This window comes from Crinia signifera, chromosome 2, assembly GCF_055691185.1.
Source record: "Crinia signifera chromosome 2, ASM5569118v1, whole genome shotgun sequence".
Taxonomy (NCBI): domain Eukaryota; kingdom Metazoa; phylum Chordata; class Amphibia; order Anura; family Myobatrachidae; genus Crinia; species Crinia signifera.
The window spans coordinates 258,162,623-258,186,502 of record NC_139218.1 but is presented as its reverse complement, the minus strand read 5'-3'; the positions used below and the strand labels follow the sequence as shown (position 1 = coordinate 258,186,502).

General features: G+C 41.8%; 1 protein-coding gene across 3 annotated transcripts in view; it reads left to right on the top strand.

The window, feature by feature from the left end:
• Window positions 1-9,802, top strand: part of GK (glycerol kinase) — a 91,831-nt gene extending 82,029 nt beyond the window's left edge. For 2 of the 3 annotated variants that reach the window (XM_083174353.1, XM_083174354.1), the window contains 2 exons: window positions 2,590-2,676; window positions 9,261-9,802. In XM_083174353.1, coding sequence (XP_083030479.1) covers window positions 2,590-2,676; window positions 9,261-9,274 — 101 coding nt within the window. In that variant the 3' untranslated portion in view covers window positions 9,275-9,802. The remainder of the gene's footprint in view (window positions 1-2,589; window positions 2,677-9,260) is intronic. The other variant, XM_083174355.1, reaches the window with a different exon arrangement.
• Window positions 9,803-23,880: the final 14,078 nt, after the last annotated feature.

Sequence of the window (23,880 nt, the reverse complement as noted above, 5' to 3'; positions counted from 1 at the left end):
GAAATGTCTTCTTTTAAATAGATCATCGATTAAAGTTTCAGTACTGAAGACAGAAATTCAACAATTAATATAAAAAGGTTTTCTTGTGGCACAAGCACTCTATTATTATTATTATTATTATTATTATTATTATTATTTGTTCTTTTTTCTAGTGAATGTAACTTTCATAATTGATACTGAAAAATAACATTTATTCCATCCATTTTTTCCCCCCTTTCTACTGCATTACTGGGGAAAGACTCCAGCAGCAAAGTCATGGTTTTGCCTTGTAAACGATTGCCCCTTAAAAAAATAAAAAAGAGTATGGCCAGCATTTTGCATGGCCACCAATTTCGTAGGCTATAACATTTGGGCCGCAGAACTCATTATTAAATTTATCAGAATATGCCAGCATTCCATCATCCTCATTAATTGAAAACCTAATTTAGGCTAAACTGAGCATTATTTTATCAGAGATTTTAATTAGTGAACGAACTGATTCTAAAGTGCTAGGCGAATATTTTGATATGACCGTTACTTGATTGCAAAGTGCGCCTTTGGGTAAACTTTTCATAGTTAAGGACAAAACAGAGGAATGCATTTTGATGTGCACAGGGTGGACTATATAACTGCAGTGGAGCAAACTGAAACCATACTGTTCTTTAGCTCTGCCCCTGAGAAAAGAGAAAAAAAAATAGCTGGGTCCTTTTATCTTAGTTTTTAATTCCTAGGTTTATAAGAAAATAGTGGTTACCACTCTGCCACCACTCTCAGACAATAAATGAAGGACAACTTGCCATATCAAAATGTTACAGCTGGTATTCTAGACCCATTGTATACTGGGTCACTTGTTATCATGCCGATAATCACCTATCCCATCATCTCACCACCTATCATATCGCCCTCTTCATGTCTTTCATTTCTGGCCTTTTGCACTTAAATGTTTATACCTGTACACCTCACCCCACTCATCTCCATCCCTAATCCCCCAAAGGGGCACAGGGAGTTTTCTGTTAGGTCAGGACTGTTCCCTCCTGTGAATAGTGTGCAGTTGGTGATGGCTGACAGGAAGAGACTAGGGACGGCCATTGTCCGTCAATGGTTTGCCTCCAATGGTTGATAGTTTTGTGATTTCTGGCAGGGATGTCATGGTTCTAAACCATCGATGATGTAGATGCCAGCAAAAAAATTTTAACAGCTCAAGGGGAGAGCTAAGCCCTACCTTCTCCTGTATACTATTCCCCACAACAGGAATGGGTGCAAACCCTCATCTGTGTCTGGACTATGGTTTCATGCCATTTATGTGGATCACCAATGGCATTGATGGCCATTCCTAGAAGGAGAAATCCTTGGAGAAAAGCTAGAAGTGAGGCTGTCTCGGGAAGTCTCCCAGCTAGTGAGAGGAAGGAGTCTTTGTTAATATGATTCTTCATTTTTAATGCAGACAATACTCTTTAAGGTTAGCTATAGGGATTTGTGAATTAATACACTTAGGGGGTGATTCTGGTTGGTTTGCAAAAGCAAACTCATTCTTTAATGGACAAAACCATGTGCACTGCAGGTGGGGCTGATGTAACATGTGCAGAGAGAGTTACATTTGGGTGAGTTGCTTTATTTCTATGCAGAGTAAATACTTACTGCTTTAGTCTTACATTGCAATGTAGATTTCCGTTTGAGCACAACCCACCCAAATGTAACTCTTTCTGCACATGTTACATCTGCCCCACCTACAGTGCACATGCTTTTGTCCATTAATGGAGTTTGCTTTTGCAAACTAACCAGAATCACCCCTTTTAATGTTGTGCAGTACCCAAACTACATATTGCTTGTTATAGGCACTATACCAGATGCAAATACTGTATGTACTACAAGATGAAAAAATAATACAGTCTGCATTTGTCATGATTGCAAATTGTTTCATGATCTGTCTCTGACCATTATTCCTGCTGTTGTTAAAATTCATTAAGCCTTCATACTCTAATATAAGTGGACTAACTGACACATTTTTTGCATCAATCCTTTATTGGCAAAAATAATTTATATGGTGCAAGTCATCCAGTTTATTTAAATGTAATTGCTCTTCTCATAACAAATAGAGACCCCTAAAATGACTGGAAGAATGAGCCTTTGTGAGGTGTTTCTATTTTTAAGAGCTTATCTTAGGGGCTATTCAATTAGTGCCGATTTTATATTCAACCTATTCATTTAAAGTGCTGATTTTATGACTGTTTGTGAAAATTGTCACGGTCGGAAAACACGTGGTTCAGCGAATTACTTGGACTCATTTTCAACTATTTCACGCCGATTCAGATTTGACTTTTTCACAAAAAATGTCTGAAAATGGCTGCAATTGAATAGGTACCAAAAATCCGGACATTATTTAATATTTCCCATAGTTGTATTCTGGCAGATTTTCATGTTTACGAAACATCTGTCTTGTTTAAGTATATTGTAAATAAGGCTTAATGAATCATGTTCTATTAATTGTTATTGCTTTGTAATTTTTCTTCTGTTAATCTTTGCTGAATCCCGTCACCAATTATCCAATTTTTTATATTTCTCCCCTTCTGTCTTGCTTGAATGGAATCGCATTGCGCTGGATGTCTACAGGTGACTTTAGTATCTTCTCTAGTCTGCCTCTTGGTTTTTATATAGTGAGTAGCATGGTAATCTTAATCGGAGCAAAGTACATTACAGGTTAGTTTTTATTATTCTCACTAGATTCAGGCTCGGTTTTTCCCATAAAAGTAGAACATGGTAAACGTTTATTTTGTCATTTTTTTTTTTCAACCTTGAAAAACAGTGCAGTTACCAAGAAAAGAAATACATAAAAAATGAACTCACCATTAGCTGAAAAGATGTAATAATTTGCAGTTACCACATGGCGGTGCCATAAGATCAAATACCATATAGAAAATAATATAAAAGGATTCTATTAAGGTCTGCATTCTGTGGTGCAGAAATACAATCAAGCTCCTATACGAGGCACTGGGTACAGTTTCTAAAATAAGGTTTTCCAATTGCCCTTCACATTCAATTTACTGCAAATGCAAAAAGTTCTTTAAATCCGTAGAACATTTGTAATAATTACTTAAGCCATTATATAAAGTTACGACAGTTTATTTTTAATTAAATCTAACCTAAAAATATTTTTGGAAATGTTCCTTCTGGAGTTTAATGTTGAGGTAGCATTTTGTATCAAACTATAACATGGCCTTTTATTATAAATTTATATTTAAAAGTGCTTTTGCAGCAGAACCACAACTGCAAAGCATATAAAATAAAAAAAACAGGTAATAAAAAGATGTGAAATCTAATCTAAACTTCCAACAAATGGAGCTCTGTTGTGTAGCATGCTATTTTGTAGGATGCAAAGTTCCCAGCAATACAATCAGAGTTTTGCCTTTCTCCAGAATGCCATTTCATAAATGTATTAGAGAATGTATTTTCTGAAACTACAGCTCAGATGATTGGTTAATTTTACTGTGTGGTTCTCAGCGAAGCATAGAACACTTAGGGCCTATTCATGATCATGAACAAACGTGCTACACATGCAGAAACTCTTCGTTTTCACATGTTTTAAATATTAGGCCCATTAATTATTCAAGGACTGATAGGGTGACCCTAGTATTCAGTATACATCAAAAAATGTTTGTTTTTTTGGTTTCGTTTGGGCTGTATTCACTTCAGTAGTTAGGTCTCTAATAATGAGTGTGTCCAATACTCCAGTGCCAGAATAATGTCTGCATGGGCCTGGAGTAGACCTTTACTAAGGGCCTGTTGTGTGCTGCTCTAAGGGCTGTGACCATTGCTGAGGCAAAATGACTGATGTGGGGTTTGTGAACAGAACTGTGGGTGCATACTGTCAAAATTGGGTTTTGTGAATATGACTGGAGGTCCCTAGAGCTGTTATAATAAGCGTGAATGATCTGTAGATTCGCTGGAAGGATATAATTCTTGTGCATAGACTATGGAGACTGGATACTGAGTGGGAAGAGATTGAATCCTATTCCCGAGACACGGCGTCTAACACGGCAGGTCTTCACCAAGAACTGCTGCAAGACGTGATGGACTTTGTGGCCCGACTTGGTCACGGCCCTCTGTTAGGATTCACTGACTTGAGAGCTTGCAGATACTGAGGATACTGAGTTCGTAGTATGGAAACAGGTGATGCTAGAGTTTGCTTGTTCAGATTATAGATACCAGACTGGTGGGGCTTGAGCAAGATGAAGTTATGTTGGTTCCGGATATTCACCATGCACACTGGACCAGAGTTGAAGATAAGATGAAGATATGCTGGTACTGATTGTTCACCAGGAAGACTTTATCAGAAGCAGGACACCAGATGATGGGATGCTCAGGACACAACTCGCCCAGGGAGTGCTCTGTGTTGTACTGCATTCTGTTGTGAATTGCCCAGGACCCGAATAAATTGGCAGTGCCCTGGAGAACCCACACCATTGGTTCTGGATGTCAATCCCTGGCCAGAGGCGGAGGAGAGCTGAAGCCAGCAGCTGCAGGGATGCCCGCCGAGCAGAGCACCACACTGTCAGGATGGGTTGGTGGGTCCGCCTAAATGTGACACATAGACTCACTGAAGACTCACACTGGAGCTGATGGTCACGCTGACATACACTTAATGAGAACACACACAGTGGAGTGGAGGGTGACACTGACGCTCACTTATTTGAGGCACACAGTGGAGTGGGGGATGACACTGATGTACACTCCTGGGGACACACACTGGAGGAGAGGGTCAAACTGATGTACATTCACTGGTGACACACAGAGGGTGAAATTGATGTACACTCACTAGAATGAATGGGAATCCACATACTGTATACATTAAAGTAGTGCTCACATGAATACTGCATATTCAAATTAAATCACACAAGTAGTTGACAGACGGGGCTAAATCCAGCAAACAGAACACTCTCAGAACTGGTGAGCTGAGCTATTTCTATTATGCAGGATACTCAGAACTGGAGAACAGCATTCAACCCAGCAAGTAGGATACGCTTAGAATTGGAGAACGTAGTTCATCCCAGTGAGCAGGATACACTTGAAATTGATGGGTTCAACTAAACCCAGTGAGCAGGATATACATGGAAGATAACCGGATTGGCTTGCAGGATGAAACTGAACTTTTGTGAGAATAACAACAGTAGTAAATGCACTTAAAGTTACGACTGCATTGACGGTAAGGCCCTGAACGAGGCTGTAACAATGTTTCAGAGGTGCCATGGCTAGTAAAGAAAGAAAATGAAAAATGATTTAAAAAACTTCCTGTCGACCTTCTCATGTGTCTTTTGACCTAGTCAACTATATGTATGTCGAGCATAAAATGTCAACCTATTGACTGAGTCATCTGGAAACCAGGATATTTAAAGAATGTTTCAGGTTAATTTGAATTCTCCTAAAGATTGTTGAAACCAATCATTACCCTGTACTCCGTGCAAGTTTTTAGCTTGGGCTTTCTTTAAATTCTAGGTACTCTTTACTTAGATGGGCGCGGTCATCGCGGGTAAATCGGGATGCCCGCGATGACCGCGATTTTCCCATAGGGAACAATGTTAAAAAGGCTGATTGACCGCGATTTTACTGTTTAATGCCTCAATGGACCCGATTTGGCCATAGGAATCAATGTTAAATGGGCCACAGAGCCCAAATAGGCACAATTAACCCTTAAATGTCCCCCCCAATTTTTAACGCCACCCCACGATCCACGCCAACCCGAAGCGTGGCGAGCGCAGCGAGCCCGCGAGGGGCGGCGGTACGCGTCCTCCGACCTTTTCATGCCCTACTATCCACTAGGGCGTGGAGTGAGAATAGAATAGTGTGGCGAGCGCAGCGAGCCACCGAGCCCGAAGCGTGGCGAGGGGACGCGGATACCTTCACAGGTAGACGCGTCCCCTCGCGGGCTTCACAGGTGTCGGTGTCGCCACGGACACCTGTGAAGCCCGCGAGGGGACGCGTCTACCTGTGAAGGTATCCGCGTCCCCTCGCGGGGCTCGCCACGCTTCGGGCTCGGTGGCTCGCTGCGCTCGCCACACTATTATATTCTCACTCCACGCCCTAGTGGATAGTAGGGCATGAAAAGGTCGGAGGACGCGTACCGCCGCCCCTCGCGGGCTCCCTGCGCTCGCCACGCTTCGGGTTGGCGTGGATCGTGGGGTGGCGTTAAAAATTTGGGGGGACATTTAAGGGTTAATGGGCTCTGTGGCCCATTTAACATTGATTCCTATGGCCAAATCGGGTCCATTGAGCCATTTAACAGTAAAATCGGGTCCATCGCGCCTTTTAACATTGATTCCTATGGTAAATCGGGAGCATCGCGTCGCGGGCATCGCGGGTACATTTATGGCCGGCCGCGACGCGACCGACACGATTTCCAAGTTTAACATAGGTTTCAATGGGAAATCGCGGGCATCGCGTCGGTCGCGTCGCGGCCAGACATAAATGTACCCGCGATGACCGCGACGGGCGCCCAACTAAGTAAAGAGTACCAAATTCTATTTTAAAACAAACAATAGTAAGTGTTTGGGTTACCTTCTGTTCCAACTCCTATTTCTGTTGCACTAATTTTCTCAGCCAAAAGCCCCTACAGCTTAGACAAAATGTTAAGGTCACACATAAATGGCACACAAATTATTTGCTTATTTTCTGATGATATCCAGCACTCCATTCAACTTTAGATGTTTATATGGTAGCCTTATTCTAGAATCTTTATTACGGCTTATGCCCCTTTCACACTGGCCGCAATATCCTGGGCATATGAATGTGCATATGAATGTGCCATGTTGAGCAACCTGGCATTTCAAGTTGGGTAGCGGACAGGGTTGAATTCTAGTTCAACCTGGCTCACTGTGCAAAGTAAATTGATAAACTGGGTTGATGTGACCCTATACCCTTTTAAAGCATATGAAGACCTTTGGAGGTAATCTCATGTCAGCATCAGCAGTGACGTTGCCAACCTGTAATCCAGTTCGGGCCACCAGTCTGAAAGAGGTCTTAGCTAGGTTTTACCCAGGATGGTCCTTGCACAAAATCCCAGTTTAGTGATGTGAAATAGGTAACTGTACTACATATTCACTTTCCTCTTAATACAGAAATTTTAAAATTTAAATGTACATGGCTTAATAAATTATTACATTTTCTAGATGTATTTGTAGATTTTAGAGATGTATGCAACGCTGGCTGTATTTGAAATTTTTTTTTACATTTAATAATCGAGCAAGCGATCCATTCCCCCACATTAGGTAATTAGTTTGCCTAACTCTGCACTTTACAACTTTTACCCTTTTCATATACTGTATCATTTATTTTTTCTAATTAATGATAAAAAGCAAAAATACATTAATATAAAATCAATTATTTAAAAAAAAAAAAGTTTTCATAGATGTGTACTGAATAAATGACCTACTGTTGTGAATCCTAATTATGCTTTGCAGCATAAATTTATCAGTACTTTTTTTAGATCGAGTACAAACTGCAGGTTTTTGGTACTTTTTTTTTTTTTTTTTTTGAACATTACTGATATTTTAACAAAATTATTAATCCCAAAGTAGGTATAAAGAATATGATACAATATTTAACAAGATAATGTTACATTTTCCAACAACGATTATTCACAATATATTGTTAGTATTCTAAGCATCTTTACTGCCATGGTCTTACACCACATTTAGTCAATATAAATTATGTAAGGAGGAGAAAACACTGATAACTTTTGTAATAATATATAACCTATTAATGTAATTTAAAATTTGTCATAAATATACAGCTCATGGTCAATTTAAAATAAAATAGATGATTTTTATCTTAAGCTTAAGTTGTGTTGCTACTATATATACAGGTTTTCACTTTATTGAAATATGGTAAATTAATTTGTTATTTACAACAAACACACTGTTTAAATCACACGATTGCCAAGTTTTCAATTGTCACTACAAAGAGAATGTATTTTTCCATGGAGTACACGAAGCTTTTATGACCTTTTTAATGCAATATATTGATAAAGCATGTTAGTGTCATCAGATTTAAATAAGGAGAAGTATATTAGTATTCAAATTGAACTTCAATTTTTTTTTTACAAATATTTATATTTCTACATTTGAGTGAGTTGTCTTATAAAAAGTGTCCCATATTAGAAGCAAAAAAAAAAAAATCTGTTAAAACATTTTTACATTTATGAATGCAAGTCATAATTATAATAATTGAAAAGGATACCTGCATTCTTTCGCTTTGTGTGGGCACTACAAGTTTCAACAAGTTAGCACCTCTCATTACATGAAGTTGGATGTGCAGTCTAGTGCAACTTTCACATATAAAATACTGTATTAGCACGGCACCCGTCGCATACCTTACTTAGTAGTGTGCGATGTGATATTCCCGTTAAATTAACAGGAGCGCTTGTACAATGAAATATCGCATTGCATGCCAGCAAATGGCATGCGATGCGATTTTTAATTGTACAAGCACCCTGATGGGTGCTTACAATGTTAAATGCACCCCCATTGTCAACGCCACCCCCACTATCAACGCCAACCCGAAGCGTGGCGAGCGCAGCGGTACGCGTCCTCCGACCTTTTCATACCCCCACTATCTACGTCGGCGTGGATTTGATTTTAGATAGTGTGGCGAGGGGATGCAATACGAGCCCGAAGCTTGGTGAGCGGACGAGGAATACATGTAAAGTAATCAGTGTCCCCTCGCGGGGCTCGCCACGCTTCGGGCTCGCTGCACTCGCCACACGATCTAAAATCAACTCCACACCAACGTGGATAGTGGGGGTATGAAAACTTCGGAGGACTCGTACCGCTGCGCTCGCCATGCTTCGGGTTGGCGTTGACAATGGGGGTGCATTTAACATTGTAAGCACCCATCAGGGTGCTTGTACAATTAAAAATCGCATTGCATGCCGCTATATTGCATGCGATTGCATGCGATCAAAATCGGGGGCGCCATGCTCGGAAACAAGTACCTAAAATACTTATAAATATTTATTTTATTGAATGTTACAGCAAAACAGAATTCACATTTCAAGTAGGCGCAATGTGCAAAAAGTGTTTTTAAGAAAGGCAACTAGTACGGCAATAAATGCATTATTTCTTCAGATTGTGATGAATTAACATTGTATGTTATTATAGAATTATATTTTTGTTGCTAACTAATATTTTATACATTTATCTCGTCTGTTAAATACACCAAATGTACTCCTATCTACATTTAGTTTTTTCTTTTAACAAAACTTTTGTTTTTGTTCCCGCCCCTTCTTTTAGGAATTGACAAATAACCGTTTATTACTGAAAACACTTGAATTCGTGGTGATTTTGGATTCTTATGTTGCCAACAAGTTGTTAAATTATTCTGCAAGAACTTTCCAACTGTGTAAATATAAGTAATAACAATCATTTGTGAACTCCAACAGCCTAATTATGTGGTGGGTTTTCTGCTGACAACTTTTACTACTAATGTACAGAAGAAATGTTTATCACTATGAAGAGAACGATAATGAAGGAATACGTATTGAATGTTACAAAATGACTTTTGAAGATAAATATTTTCACTTGGAGATTCAAAATGAAATCTTTGTAATTACATTTCCCACAAAATAAGTAATAGGAAATGATCTGTACAGATATTTTTTGATGAAACTGTTAAATTATGACTATTTTATTAATCTGACACAAGCCATTCTAATTGCATTTTGTTGTAACTTGTCAGTTTCCTTTTAAAACACGTAAAGCAATGTTTTGTGCCTTTACATTCCAATGGCTGTTTGCATTTAAGGTGATTTTGAGTAATATATATATATATATATATATATATATATATATATATATATATATATATATATATATATATATATATATATATATATATATATATTTAGTATTATTATGGTATCTTGCTAAGTGGGTGAAGGATAATGATGATTTTATTTTATTGGTATTAGTGGTACCATGTATCCTACAAGAAAACTACTATTGTGTTATATTTATATATAAATATAAGACTTTTGCTGTAGCGGCATTATATTTAATCACAGTGGGTTAATGTGTTTGCTCATAAATGGCGCGTTTTTCCCAGTTGCGCATGTGTAGTGAACGGCTTCGCCTCAGTTTCTTGATTTCTGGAATGTTGTTTTGTGCGGTCCAAGGGATGATTTTTTCCTCCAGATCAGCGCATTTATCACAGGATGAGTGTTTCGCATGGTGCACCATTTTGGGAATGAGCTCCTCCACAGCTTGAAATCATGGGAGGGTTGGTGACATGTGCCTGCCTGGGCCGTGGCAAGTCCTTGATGCCTTCACGTCCCACCTCAGAACGCTGACACCACAGGGATATGGTGTATTGTGCAAAACACTGCTCTGTATACATCGCCTTCATCCTGAGATCTGAAGCATGCTCATCTTCGCAAAGAAATTGGATAACAGCTCTTTCCGCTGATCTGGAGGAATCCATCATGCATCTGACTGCGCAAAACAACTTTCCAGGAATGAAGAAACTGAGGCAAAGACATTCACTACACATGCACAACTAGGAAAATGCCACACCATCTATCAGCAAGCACAATAGCCCACTCTGATTTAGATGCAACACCGCTACAGCAAATGGCTCCTTTTCAGAGCGTACTACTTAGCAGGGCCCTGGTCTGATGGTGGACTCCTCAGACCTGGGTTTTTGCTGCAGCTCTTCTCAAGTAATAACATGCTGCTGTGTGCCGGGCCAGGGAAGTGCTTCGAGTACTAGGGATAGGCAGCTAAAGTTCTAGTGAAGTTAGTTACTTCTGTTTAGGATTATTTAAAGATTTGTTTGTTTATTTTTTGTATTGTAGCACAGTGACATAAATGGCAAAAAATAAACACAATCTAATTCTGCCCATACTAGCCAACTAACTGTGGCGAAGATTTACCAATGTGCAAATAAGATATATGGTACCAAGTTGTAGATAAAATAGGTGTTCTTTAAATTCCAAAATCTTTAACCCCTTCACGACATTTGACGTATATATACGTCATGGTCGGGAAGTACTTCCCGACACATGACGTATATATACGTCATGACTTCTAACTGTCACTGCGTCTAGAGACGCAGTGACAGAGGGACGATGTCTGCTGTCCCCGACAGCAGACATCCCCCCTCGCCGCCCGGGGGGGGCAGGGATGCCTCCCCCGGTCGGCGATCGCTGTGATTGGCTGTTCAAATCTGAACAGCCATTCACAGCGTTTCCTGTGTTACCGGCGGCTAAGCCGCTCGGTAACACAGGGATCGGTGGTGATCGGTGCTGTCAAGTACAGCACCGATCACCACCGATGTGCAGCCCCCCCTCGAACCCGCCGGGCACTCACCCGGCAGCAGCTCCCCCGGAGCGTCTGGAGCGCACGCAGCGCTGCCCTCCTCCCCCCTCCCCCCCGCAGCAGCAGCAGCAGCAGCAGCATCAAGCTGCAGAAAAAGTAAAAAATTAAATATATGCACTGAAAATATATATATATATATATATATATACACACACACACACACACACACACACACACACACACACACACATACAGTTGTGTTCAAAATTATTCAACCCCCAATGCTGTAAAGGGGTTTAGGGACTATAGTGTACATTTGGAATTGTATTCAGAATGAAATCCTACAAGGACGTTTTAAAGAACCAAATGCAACTAAAATGACATCAATTGTTTATATAACACAGTAGTAAATGTGTATTTTGTGGTTTCTTCATTGCCACAATTATTCAACCCCTTAAAGACTACCACTCTGAAGAAGAGAGGTTAATTCTGGTGTTTTCAATCAGGTATTGAAAACACCTGTGGATGTCACCGAGCACCAATCAAGCATAATAAGCACCAATTAGGCAGCTTTAAAATGACTGTGATACTCAGCTCCTTCTAGACATTTACTGGTGTGGTTACAAACATGGTGAAGTCAAGAGAATGGTCCAGGAAGACAAGAGAAGAGGTGATTTGTCTTCACAGGAAGGGCAATGGCTATAAGAAGATTGCAAAGAAGTTAAACATACCAAGAGACACCATAGGAAGCATCATTCGCAAATTCAAGGCAAAGGGCACTATTGAAATGCTACCTGGTCGTGGAAGAAAGAAGATCCTGACTTCGACTGCTGTGCGCTACCTGAAGCGTAGAGTGGATAAAAGTCCCCGTGTGACTGCTGAGGAACTGAAAAAAGATTTGTCAGATGTGGGTATAGAAGTTTCAGCTCAGACAATAAGGCGCACACTGCGTAATGAAGGTCTCCATGCCAGAACCCCCAGGCGCACCCCCTTGCTGTCTCCCAAGAATAAGAAGAGTCGACTGCAGTATGCCAAAAGTCATGTGGGCAAACCACAAAAGTTGTGGGATAGTGTTCTGTGGACTGATGAAACAAAATTAGAACTCTTTGGGCCCATGGATCAACGCTATGTTTGGAGGAGGAAGAACAAGGCATATGACGAAAAGAACACCTTGCCTACTGTGAAGCATGGCGGAGGGCAATTATGCTTTGGGGCTGTTTTGCTTCTGCAGGTACAGGGAAGCTTCAGCGTGTACAAGGTACCATGAATTCTCTTCAGTACCAGGAGATATTGGATGAAAATGTGATGCAGTCCGTCACACACCTGAGGCTTGGGAGACGTTGGACCTTTCAACAGGACAATGATCCCAAGCATACCTCCAAGTCCACTAGAGCATGGTTGCAGAGGAAAGGCTGGAACATTTTGGAGTGGCCATCGCAGTCAACAGACTTAAATCCGATTGAGAACCTCTGGTGGGACTTAAAGAAAGCAGTTGCAGTGCGCAAGCCTAAGAATTTGACTGAACTGGAGGCTTTTGCCCATGAAGAATGGGCGAAGATACCCGTAGATCGCTGCAAGACACTTGTGTCAAGCTATGCTTCACGTTTAAAAGCTGTTATAACTGTAAAAGGATGTTGTACTAAGTACTAAGATTGAATGTCACTTGGGGGTTGAATAAAAACTAATAATGATGTGAGCACAGAAAAGACATTTGTGGTTATTTTATTATAAACTTAAGTTTATATTTCTCTGACCTACAAGTGCCTCTTTCATGTAAATGTAAGCAAGATGACTGAATGATCAAAATCAATGTCAAACTGGCCAAAACATTCAATTTCAGTGGGGGTTGAATAATTTTGAAGACAACTGTATATATATATATATTATATATGTGTGTGTATATATATATATATGTATATATATATATACACATATATATATATATATATATATATGTGTGTGTATACCGCACCGATTACCACCGATCGCCAGCCCCCCCCCCCCCCTCCCACCCGGCAGCCCCCCTCCCACCCACCCGGCTGCCGCAGCGCCAGCACCCCTCCCACCCCCCCGCCAGCCGCAGCGCCAGCCCCCCTCCCAAAGCTGGTGACTAAAATGGGGTCACTTGTGGGGGGGTTCCACTGTATTGGTGCTTCGGGGGTCTTGCTAATGCGACATAGCACCCACCATTCATTCCACCACCAAATATCACTCCTTCCCTTCTGAGTCCTGCCATGCACCCAACTGGTATTTTTTGGTCACACGTGAGGCATTGCCGTACTCGGGAGAAATTGGGGCACAGATTTTGGGGTGCTTTGTCTCCTTCATTCCTTGTGAAAATAAAAAATTTTGAGCCAGAACTGCATTTTTCTGTAAAAAATTACATTTTTTCACACAAAAATGCAGATCTGGCTCAAAATTTTTCATTTTCACAAGGAATGAAGGAGACAAAGCACCCCAAAATCTGTGCCCCAATTTCTCCCGAGTACGGCAATGCCTCATGTGTGACCAAAAAATACCAGTTGGGTGCATGGCAGGACTCAGAAGGGAAGGAGTGATTTTTGGATTTTGCAGCACAGATTCTGGTTGAATGACCCCCGAAACACCCATACAGTGGAACCCCCCCACAAGTGACCCCATTTTGCAAACTACACCCTTCAGGGAATTCATCAAGGAGTATAGTGTACATTTCAAACCCCCCGGGGTTTCACCAATTTTGATACAACTGAGCTGTGAAAATGAAAAATTAATTTTTTTCATTTTCACTGCCCAGTTGTACCACAATTGGTGAAACCCCTGGGGGTTTGAAATGTACACTATACCCCTAGATGAATTCCCTGAAGGGTGTAGTTTGCAAAATGGGGTCACTTGTGGGGGGGTACCTAACTTTTAGCATCTTATGGTGCCTAGAAACCTACATTGTGCCTAAAAAATAATCTCATAAAAAGGAGGCTCCAAAATCAAGTAGGTGCTCCTTCTATTATGAAGCCTGTGGTTTGGTCACCGTGCACACTAGGGCCACATATAGGATATTTATGAAAACCAAAGAATTGGGGGAATCAATTTTTAGTCACATTTCTCTAGTAAAATCTACTGTGTTCCTTAGAAAAATGTATTAAAATTGCAAATCTGCAAAAAAAATGAAATTTTGAAATTTCACCTACACTTTCTTTTAATTCCTATGAAACACCTAAAGGGTTAACAAACTTCCAAAATGCTGTTTTGAATACTGTGAGGGGTGCAGTTTTTGAAATGGCATCATTTATGGGGGTGTCTCACATACAAGTCACTCAGTCACATCATAACTGACCTGGTCCCTAAAAAAATCAGTGTTTGAAATTTTCTTGAAAATTTGAGAATTTGCTATTCATATTTGAAGCCTCCTAGTGTCCAAAAAAATGAAAAGGAGGTTGAAATAATGATTGCAACATAAAGTAGACATATGGTCTTTGTTAGTTATTAACTATTTTGAGTGGTATGTTTATTTGTCTCACAAGCAGAAAATGTGACATTTTGCAAATTGCAAAATTTTCCATTTTTTCACGACATTTTGGTATTTTTCACAAAAAAACACAGACTGTATCGACCAAAATTTACCACTAACTTGAAGTACAATGTGTCACGAGAAAACAATCTCAAAATCACTGGGATAAGTAAAAGCAAAAAAAAGTTATCCCCACTTAAGTGAGACATGTCAGATTTGAAAAAAAGGGCTCTGTCATGAAGGCACAAACTGGCTCTGTCATGAAGGGGTTAAGTAAGATTATACAGAAAAGGAGGTGCATTTGTGCTGTGCAGTTGTAGAAATGCTAATATTTTAGTGCAGTGATTCTCAAACTCCGTCTTCAGGACCCCAAACAGTTTCCACAACTCCCAGATGTATGACCAACTCTCACATTTTTAAGATCTAGAGTTGACCTGGACAGTATGAACTAGTTGGGTGCGGGAGGACAGAGTTTGAAATAACTGTTATTAGTGCATTCTAGGCCTTTAGTGTTTTACATACTGCAAAGTTCCAAAATGCCTTACATGGGTCTATAATATGATCCTAGTACTGTACAATGTAAAAGTAATTATGTGGAAAAAAGTACCTTGTATTATGTATTGTCCTAATTGGGTATAAAATGCACAAAAGGTTAGCCTTTTCTTTCCTTATCTATAATAAATTGCTGCTTTATGTGTTGTGATTGATATTAATAAATGCTTTCAGTGTTGTGTAGAATGCACTATTGTCTACAATACATACATTTTTCTTTTATTCTTACACACACACACTGGGCCCGAGTTGAATGTACTGTATGTAGCTGCACCCGCGTTTACGCATACAGAAATAAAAGTGTATACTTGCCCATAGGCAGAGTTTTGCACATCTTGCAGTCTGACAGCCTTGATATGTGCTGTTTATCTTCCTCTTCTAACCTTGTGCAAATGATGTTTGTGTCTAGCATAGCTTGCAGCTGCATTCATTGCATATGTGAGAATTCAAAAGAAAAGGGGTTATGATCCTGCACTAGAGAAAATAGGCGTTCAGCAGTATATTAAGAGATACTATAGCCCGAGATAATTTTGATGATACCAACTACCAAGATAAATTCCATGGGTAGAATTCCCATCGCAGGTACGTTTAAGCATTGGTTGGTGGTGCTCCTCTGAGTCCGAAACAACATTCGGAAAAACAAAAGAGGAAAAAGATACGTTGCTGGGGGCACTGCTTACAGTATATAATTGGAACAGTTTCAAAATAAACACAGTGGTGCAGAGCTTATATATACCCCATATGTACAGCATTGTATATCCATATATCCTCTCCTGGAGTACGTAGTCACATATTCACAAGTAGTAAGGAATTCAAATAAATTGAAGGCACTTGCCTCTGCTCTTCCTCTTGTAATGCATCATATGTAAACAAAGGTGTCCATGGACATGAATTACTCCAATCTCTCCAAATCTAGTGTCAGGTGTTTATGACTTTATTAAAAAAAGTTACGTTTTATACAAGAGTTTATTCTAGAATGAATGGCGAGACATTACATTTCATATAAAGTACTGTATCTGATACTATTCCCTTAGATGGAGGTTGCAATTTTGTTACCTGCAGGCTGGTAGATAACGGGATTTCGACGGTCAGTACTTCGCCATCGGAATGTTTTAAATGCCCAACAGCCGGGATACCGACTGACATAGGCTATGCTACCTTGTGGGGGTCCGACCTTGAAAATGCTCTACCTCAGAGTGAACTATGTTTTGGTGGACTATGCAAGTGACTGACCATTCCCTACCACACGAATACCACTGCCTGGCATCCTAAGAGACCAGCCCAGCCTCTAAACCAGGGACCAGCAAGTGGCGGACCGCGGTCCATATCTGGACCGCAAAGGATAGAAAAGCGGACAGCTAAACCAGGCATTCCCAACCACGGTCCTCAAGGCACACCAACAGTGCAGGTTTTGTAGATATCCAGGCTTGAGCACAGGTGACTTAATTAGTTTCTGAGGGATTCTGATTAAACCATCTGTGCTGAAGCCTGGATATCACTAAAACCTGCACTGTTGGTGTGCCTTGAGGACTGTGGTTGGGAATGCCTGGTATAAACTTCTCAAACTAGCAGTGTGGCACTGCTAGTTTCAGGAGCTTAGACGGTCCGCTTTTCTATCCGCCTGCAGCGGTCCTAGGGATGCATTGCGGCTGGTGCGCGGGTGATGTCACTGTGCATCCACGCACAGCTAGTGAGATCAGTCGGCGCCATGTGTTGAGGTTGCCGCAGCGCTGCTTGTAGACTGCAGCAGCAGGAAGGCAGGAGGGAGCAAGCGATGGCATGAGGACCCATCGGGAGCAGCTGCAGCAGGTGACAGCCAACTCCCAGTAAGATTCAATATAGGGTGGGAGTATTGTTTTTTAATGGATTCTATGCAGTGGGAGGGGAATGGGGAGGCGGGGTCTCAGGTGAATGGGATAGTTTTGTGCCCCCTCAATAAATTAATATACGAATAATAAATATATTTCTCTTTCGTCCAGTCCGGTGACACAGCTCCATGATGGGATGTAGTAGGGTCCGCCAGGAACCAGGCACCTATGCTTCAATTCTTTGAGAGCAGGCTCCTCCCTCTGCATCCCATAATGCTTCAGTTTCGTTTTAGGTGCCCACAGGAGTGGGTGCAATGCTGAGTGGCTGCGTTGCAGCCACACTTTTTTTCTTTGGATTTTTATCAGTTAGTCTAGGTTTTTATTATTTTCTAACATTAGACTTAGTAGTAGTTTTTTTCCAGCGTGTGAAGTCAATACACGCTGAGAGTGCAGCAGAACACTGACAGAAGCGCGTCCTGTCAGTTTTCTGTGTGCAGAGGAATGCATTCGGCGGAAGAATGCACACTGTGCACAGCGCTTGCCTCCGCTCAAACGGAGGTTTATCCTGGGCTCCGGGGGACCCCATCCAGCGCCTTGCCTAGAAGGGGATCTTGGGGACGGGTCTCCCAGCGATGGCGGTCGCCATCTTTAAGAGTTTAGAAACTGAAATCCCCCAGGGGAGTTGAGGTTTCTTACAGGACGTCCAGCGTTTCTGGACAACTCCAAGTGGTCCCTAGAGGGGGAGTTACTGGAGGGGAGAGATATAGTTGGGAGCGCCTGTGAGAGAGTTTTGGCGCCAAAAGATGTCAGCTACCCTCACTGGGAGGGAGACTTGGTCTCTTCCATGACTTACTGGCGCCATTTCTGTGCTTGCTGCGGAGCTGAAAGACCGAGATCCTGCTCAGAAGTCTCTCCTGACAAGCGCTTTCCCCGCTGATCGCTGGCAACAGAACACACAGATAAGTACACTGGTGCATTACTCTGTGACTTTGCCTGAACGTTTAGCAGTGTTTTCTGATATTAACCTGGCTGACGCATGCAGTTCTGTTGCTGGGGAGGGAGCGATTGAGATGTTTTACCATTGCAAGAGATGTAATGTAAATTTATCATGTGAACAGTTGGACCAGGGGGAATTGTGCCCTTCCTGTGAAGCTGTGCCCTGTGGGTCACAAACCCAGAGTCCTGAAGGAGCTTAGCCAGCGTGGGCTGTGGCTTGGGGATGGTCTGTTAAGGCTTTAACAGAGGCTTTAAATAGGCAAAAGGGATCTTTGGTGGGATCTCCGGGACCTATTCCCTCATCTCAGGGCTCTCTTACCCCTGCACAGGGAGACCCTATCTTGTTGCAGGCTATGCAGGACACTGCACAGGGTGTGCATAAGATGTCTTCTCTTTTGGAGTAATTTACCAAGGTATCAGTAATATGTGTTGTTTAGACAAGGGTCTTCCATGGCCCCTCCATTGACTACTGACACAGATGATGGTGGGGTAGATGAGGATGATTTGTGTTGGTCACAGGGAGAGGAAGCAGACTCTTCAGCCTGCTGAGGAAAAGGCTGCTGCGCAGTGTGTGTTTAAAAGGAACCGTAAGGATCCAGTATCCTTTCCCTCGGATAAAGGCATGGTTGCTTTATTAGGGGAGGCTGGCAAGTCTCCAGAAAAGAGACTGTTAATGTAAAAAAAAATATGCAAACATGTACCCCATGCCTGAGGATCATGTTAAGGTATGGGAGAAAGTTCCTCTGGTGGATTCTTCTGTGGCCAGATTATCCAAGGCCACAGTGCTGCCAGTGCAGGGTGGCGTGGCCTTTAAAGATCAGGTTGATAAAAAGGTTGAAGGCTGTCTGAAGGCAGTTTTTGAAGGTGTTGGTTTCACTATGCGCCCCATTATTGCTTCGGCCTGGGTGGCAAAAGCCATGATCAAGTGGGCAGAGAGTTTAAGTAGTCATCTCCTACATGATGCGGAAGCTTTTTCTGTGGCAGAAAAGTTGAGGTGTGCTGCGAATATATATGTGAAGCTAGCGAGGGGGGTGCCAAAATGGCGTCCAAAGTATCCATCACTTCTGTTACTGCCAGAAGAGCTCTCTGGTTAAAGGCCTGGGAGGCGGATAGTGAATCTAAAAAGTCACTGGAAACTATTCCTTTTAAAGGTGAGCTTTTATTTGGGTCCGAATTGGATGAGATCATCAAGCAGGCTACTGCGGGTAAGAGTACCTTTCTTCCCACCACCTCTAAATCCCCTGGCTCTAAATTCGGAGTCTTTAAACCGTCCTTTCATCCTTCCTTTCGACGGGGAGCAGCTGGCAGAGGACAGTCAGGGTGTGGAAGATTCCAAGCCGGCAGAGGTAGAGCGACCAAGTCAAAGTTTGGCGCCTTTACAAAGAAACATGCCGCCAAGGGGGAAGACAAGCCCTCTGCATGACGGGGCTCCCTGTTCTGGGATCAGAGTAGGGGGTCGCCTCCTGCAATTTCAGGACAGTTGGAAGGTAGCCACAGAAGATCCGTGGGTATTTTCCATTGTTTCAGAAGGATATCAGATAAATCTCAGGGGTCCTCCCCCTCGCAGATTTCTTCCCACTCCTTTACCAAGGACCGCGTCTCTCAGATCTTCACTTCTGGGAGCTGCCTTATCTCTCGAGAAGAAGGGGGTAGTTATACCGGTCCCTCGAGAGGAGAGAAGAAAAGGTTTTTATTCAAACCTTTTCTTAGTTCCCAAACCAGACGGGTCGTTCAGGCCCATTCTAAATTTAAAATCTTTGAATGTTCATCTTTGGGTGGATCACTTCCGCATGGAATCCCTGAGGTCAGTGCTGTTGAGCATAGAGCCAGGGGAGTTCTTGGCATCAGTGGACATTCAGGATGCTTATCTCCATGTCCCGATCCACATAGATTTCCAGTCTTTACTCCAGTTTGCAATCGGGGGAAGACATTGGCAGTTCCAAGCACTCCCTTTTGGTCTTGCCACGGCTCCGAGTTTTCACCAAAGTGATGTCCACCATGGCTGCAGCTCTCAGACTGCAAGGAATAATTATTATCCCTTACCTGGACGATCTGCTTTTCAAAGCAGAGTCGGCGTAGAAGTTACAGGTTCACCTGGAGGTAGCAACACAGTTTTTGAGAAGTCAGGGTTGGATATTGAATTTGTCGAAGTCCCATTTGACACCAACGCAGACTTTGAAGTTTCTGGGGGTGATCATAGACACACACCTTCACAGGGTCTTCCTCCCAGAATCCAAGGCTATGGAGATTCGGCAGATGGTGTTAGAGATCCTACAAGCACCGCCTCCATCGGTGTGGCAAGGAGTAAGGTTGCTGGGAAAGATGGTGGCAACTTTCGAAACTCTCCAGTTCGCCAGATTCCATTCGAGGAGTTTCCAATGGAGCATCCTATCCTGTTGGTCCGGAAATGCCAAGACGATAAAACAAGAGGTTTTATCCCTGTCATTGGAGTCCAGGGAGTCCCTCCTATGGTGGACAGATGTGGAAAATTTGCAGCTGGGGAGATCTCTCAGGCCCTGGGATTGGCTGGTCATAACGACCGACGCCAGTTTGAGGGGCTGGGGGGCGGAAGTCCTTCACCTGAGGCTTCAGGGCCTTTGGTCAAAGGAAGAGTCACATTCTGGAGCTTCGGGCGGTTTTGAACGCATTAATTCAGGCGGAGGATTTTCTGAGGAGATCCCCGCTGAAGATACAATCGGATAATGCTACCACAGTGGCTTATCTGAACCATCAAGGCGGGACACGCAGCAAGATGGCGATGGTGGAAGTTTCCAAAATCTTCAGTTGGGCAGAGACAAACGTTCCATAATTGTCGGCGATATTTATTCCAGGAATCAGGAATGTGGAAGCAGACTTCCTCAGCAGGGAGTCACTTCTGGAAGGGAATGGACTCTCCATCAAGAGGTATTTCAGAAGATTGTGATTCGATGGTGTCTGCCAGACATAGACCTAATGGCGACGAGAAAGAACCTTCCGGTACCGAGGTTCTGCTCGCGTGTGCGGGATCCTGCAGCGTGGGCAGTAGACGCCATGACAGTCCTGTGGGATTTTCAAATGGTGTACATTTTCCCTCCATTTCCCATGTTGCCGAGAAAATAAAGAATCAGGGAGTACGGGCAATTCCAAAAAAGAGGACAGGGAAGAATGTCTTTTTTGTTGGCGCACAGAAGTGATTTAGAAAGAAATATACAAATTAAAATTATTTCTTTATTGAGATATGTTTAAAATAAGAACTGTCCAGCCCGTGAAATATATCATATATATATATATATATATATATATATATCGAGACGGGAGATGAGGCACTCTAAGCTTAATGATGAAATGAACGACGGTAGCCAAAGCTATAACAACGTTTCAAATTTTACTAATTTTTCATCAGGTTACAACAACAATAAAAAACGAACATACCTTTATAGAAAGAGATCACCAAGAAGTGTGTGGCTGAGCGGGACGGGACCAAACACCCGCCCTTTCCGCCTGCAATGCTGACGTCACCTATCAGGTGTGTCAGGGAAAGACAGTGTATAAACAATCACAATGGCAACATTCCTGAAAACAAATATGCGTACATAAGACAGAATGCATCAAACATAAAATGATGTACGGCATAAAGAGGCAGCATAAGAATGTGTGAGGTAGACATCATCTAAACACTGCATATGAAATTTGTTCATTTAAGCCATTGGGAGAAACCACATTTAGACGGTGAATCCACCTTGATTCACACCGTAAAAGTTGAAGCGGGCGGTTACCGCCTCTAATGGAAGGAGGGATACAGTCTATAATCCTGAAACGCAGACTGTTCAGAGGATGCCGGCGTTCCAAAAAGTGACGGGCTACAGGCTGTTCTGCCTTGCCACTGGCAAGAGCTGCCCGAATCGCACTTCTATGGAGAGCGATGCGTTCCTTGCATTTTCTCTCCGTCTTGCCGATATAGCTGAGACTGCAAGGGCAAATTAATTGGTAAACAATAAAAGATGAAGTACATGTAAAATGATATTTAATTTTGAACACTTTGCCAGTGTGGGGATGAGAAAAAGAATCTCCCGGCAACATGAACTGGCATGCCGTACAAGTGCATTTAAAACAACCAGGACGTAATTGGTTGAGCCAGCTTGGTTCAATCGGTGCAGGGTTAAATGTAACATTGGTTTTAACTAAAAAGTCTTTTAAGTTGCGGCCTCTAGAATGGCAAGGCATGATGCGGTCATCTTTAAAAGGCAGAGAACGATCGCTTTTAATAATGGGCCAATTCTTTTTTATCACAGAAGTAATAGCGTTACTTGATGTATTAAATTTGTTAACCCAAGTGATAGTCTGCGCAGGGTTACAGCATTTAGGTTTGTGTAGAAGCAGAGTGTTTCTATTCATTGAGAGAACATTGGCCTTACATAGGAGAAGTTCATTTTTGTCATACCCGCGTTGTATGAACTTGTCAACCAATTCATCCAATTGAGTCTCGCAGATGGAATTGCAATTGTTGATACGACGGTATCGGATCATCTGTGAGAAAGGCAATGATTTAACTAAATTGCGAGGATGGCAGCTCAATGGTTGAAGAGAGGTATTACGGTCCGTTTTCTTTGTGTACACACTCGTGATGAGGTCATTGTCGACTATTTTTATGTCGACATCTAAAAAGTGAACATGTTGATTGTTGATCTCAAAAGTAAATTTGATGGGATTATCAGACGCATTGTGTGTTGTAATAAGGTCACATAGTAGCGCTGGAAGCTGACCTGGTCGTTTGGAGTGCCTGACCTCCCGTGCTCTATATATATATATATATATATATATATATATATATATGTATGTGTATATATATATATATATATATATATATGTAAAAAAGTGTTTTTCGGTTTTTTATCTTTTAAATAAAATTTTTTTACTTTGATTAGTATCTGTGTCCTTTCATGTGTTTTTTAATTAATTTTGGTCCTTTTCTATCGGGGATATTCTGTAAGGGAGTTATTCAATACTCCTTGGTGGGCTTATAATATTATGCCGTAGTTTACTCCTTACAGATTTACTCCCTTTGTGATGTTGTTCTGTTTTGCTTATTTTTAATCTTTTAGGAGAGTCCAGTGTATGAATCGTATGGTGTAATCTATCGAATCAGAAGATATTTACACTTGTCACAATGATTTATCATTCACTTGCAGATGTTGTTTTGTATTACTGCAAGACACACAGTATAGTGCTGTATGTTTTTATTCGAAACTTAGTGAGGGCTCTTGGCTATGTGTATTTTTATAAGCCAATGTTGAGCTCCACTTATATCCTTTAGTTAGCTCCTCAGTGCTCTATACAGGATAATAAATAATATTGAATGATTTTATCTCAAAAGAAGTGAGTGCCCGTACTGGTTACCCCAATTCTATACAATATCTGTTGGTGTGTACTACCATGAAAACAGCTTTGGTGATTTCCCCGTAATATCTGCTGGTGTGTATTAACTCTTATGCAGTTTCAGCCTCATACAATTAGACTTACAATTTGCACCTGTATATGTGGTTTATCTGCTAGCCAATACTGCCAGCTTATTGCTTTTTAGCTCCACGGTATGCTTGGATTGTATCCAGGTTTATATCATAATTCTTATTGTTGCTTCTTGAGTTCCATCCATCAAATAGGGTGGACTCCGTGCGCAGCAATGATTTTTACAGATTGTTTGGTACTTATGTAATATCTGGGCTCCCGTTTTTCTTATGAGACCGCGTCCCCTCGCGGGGCTCGCTGCGCTCGCCACGCT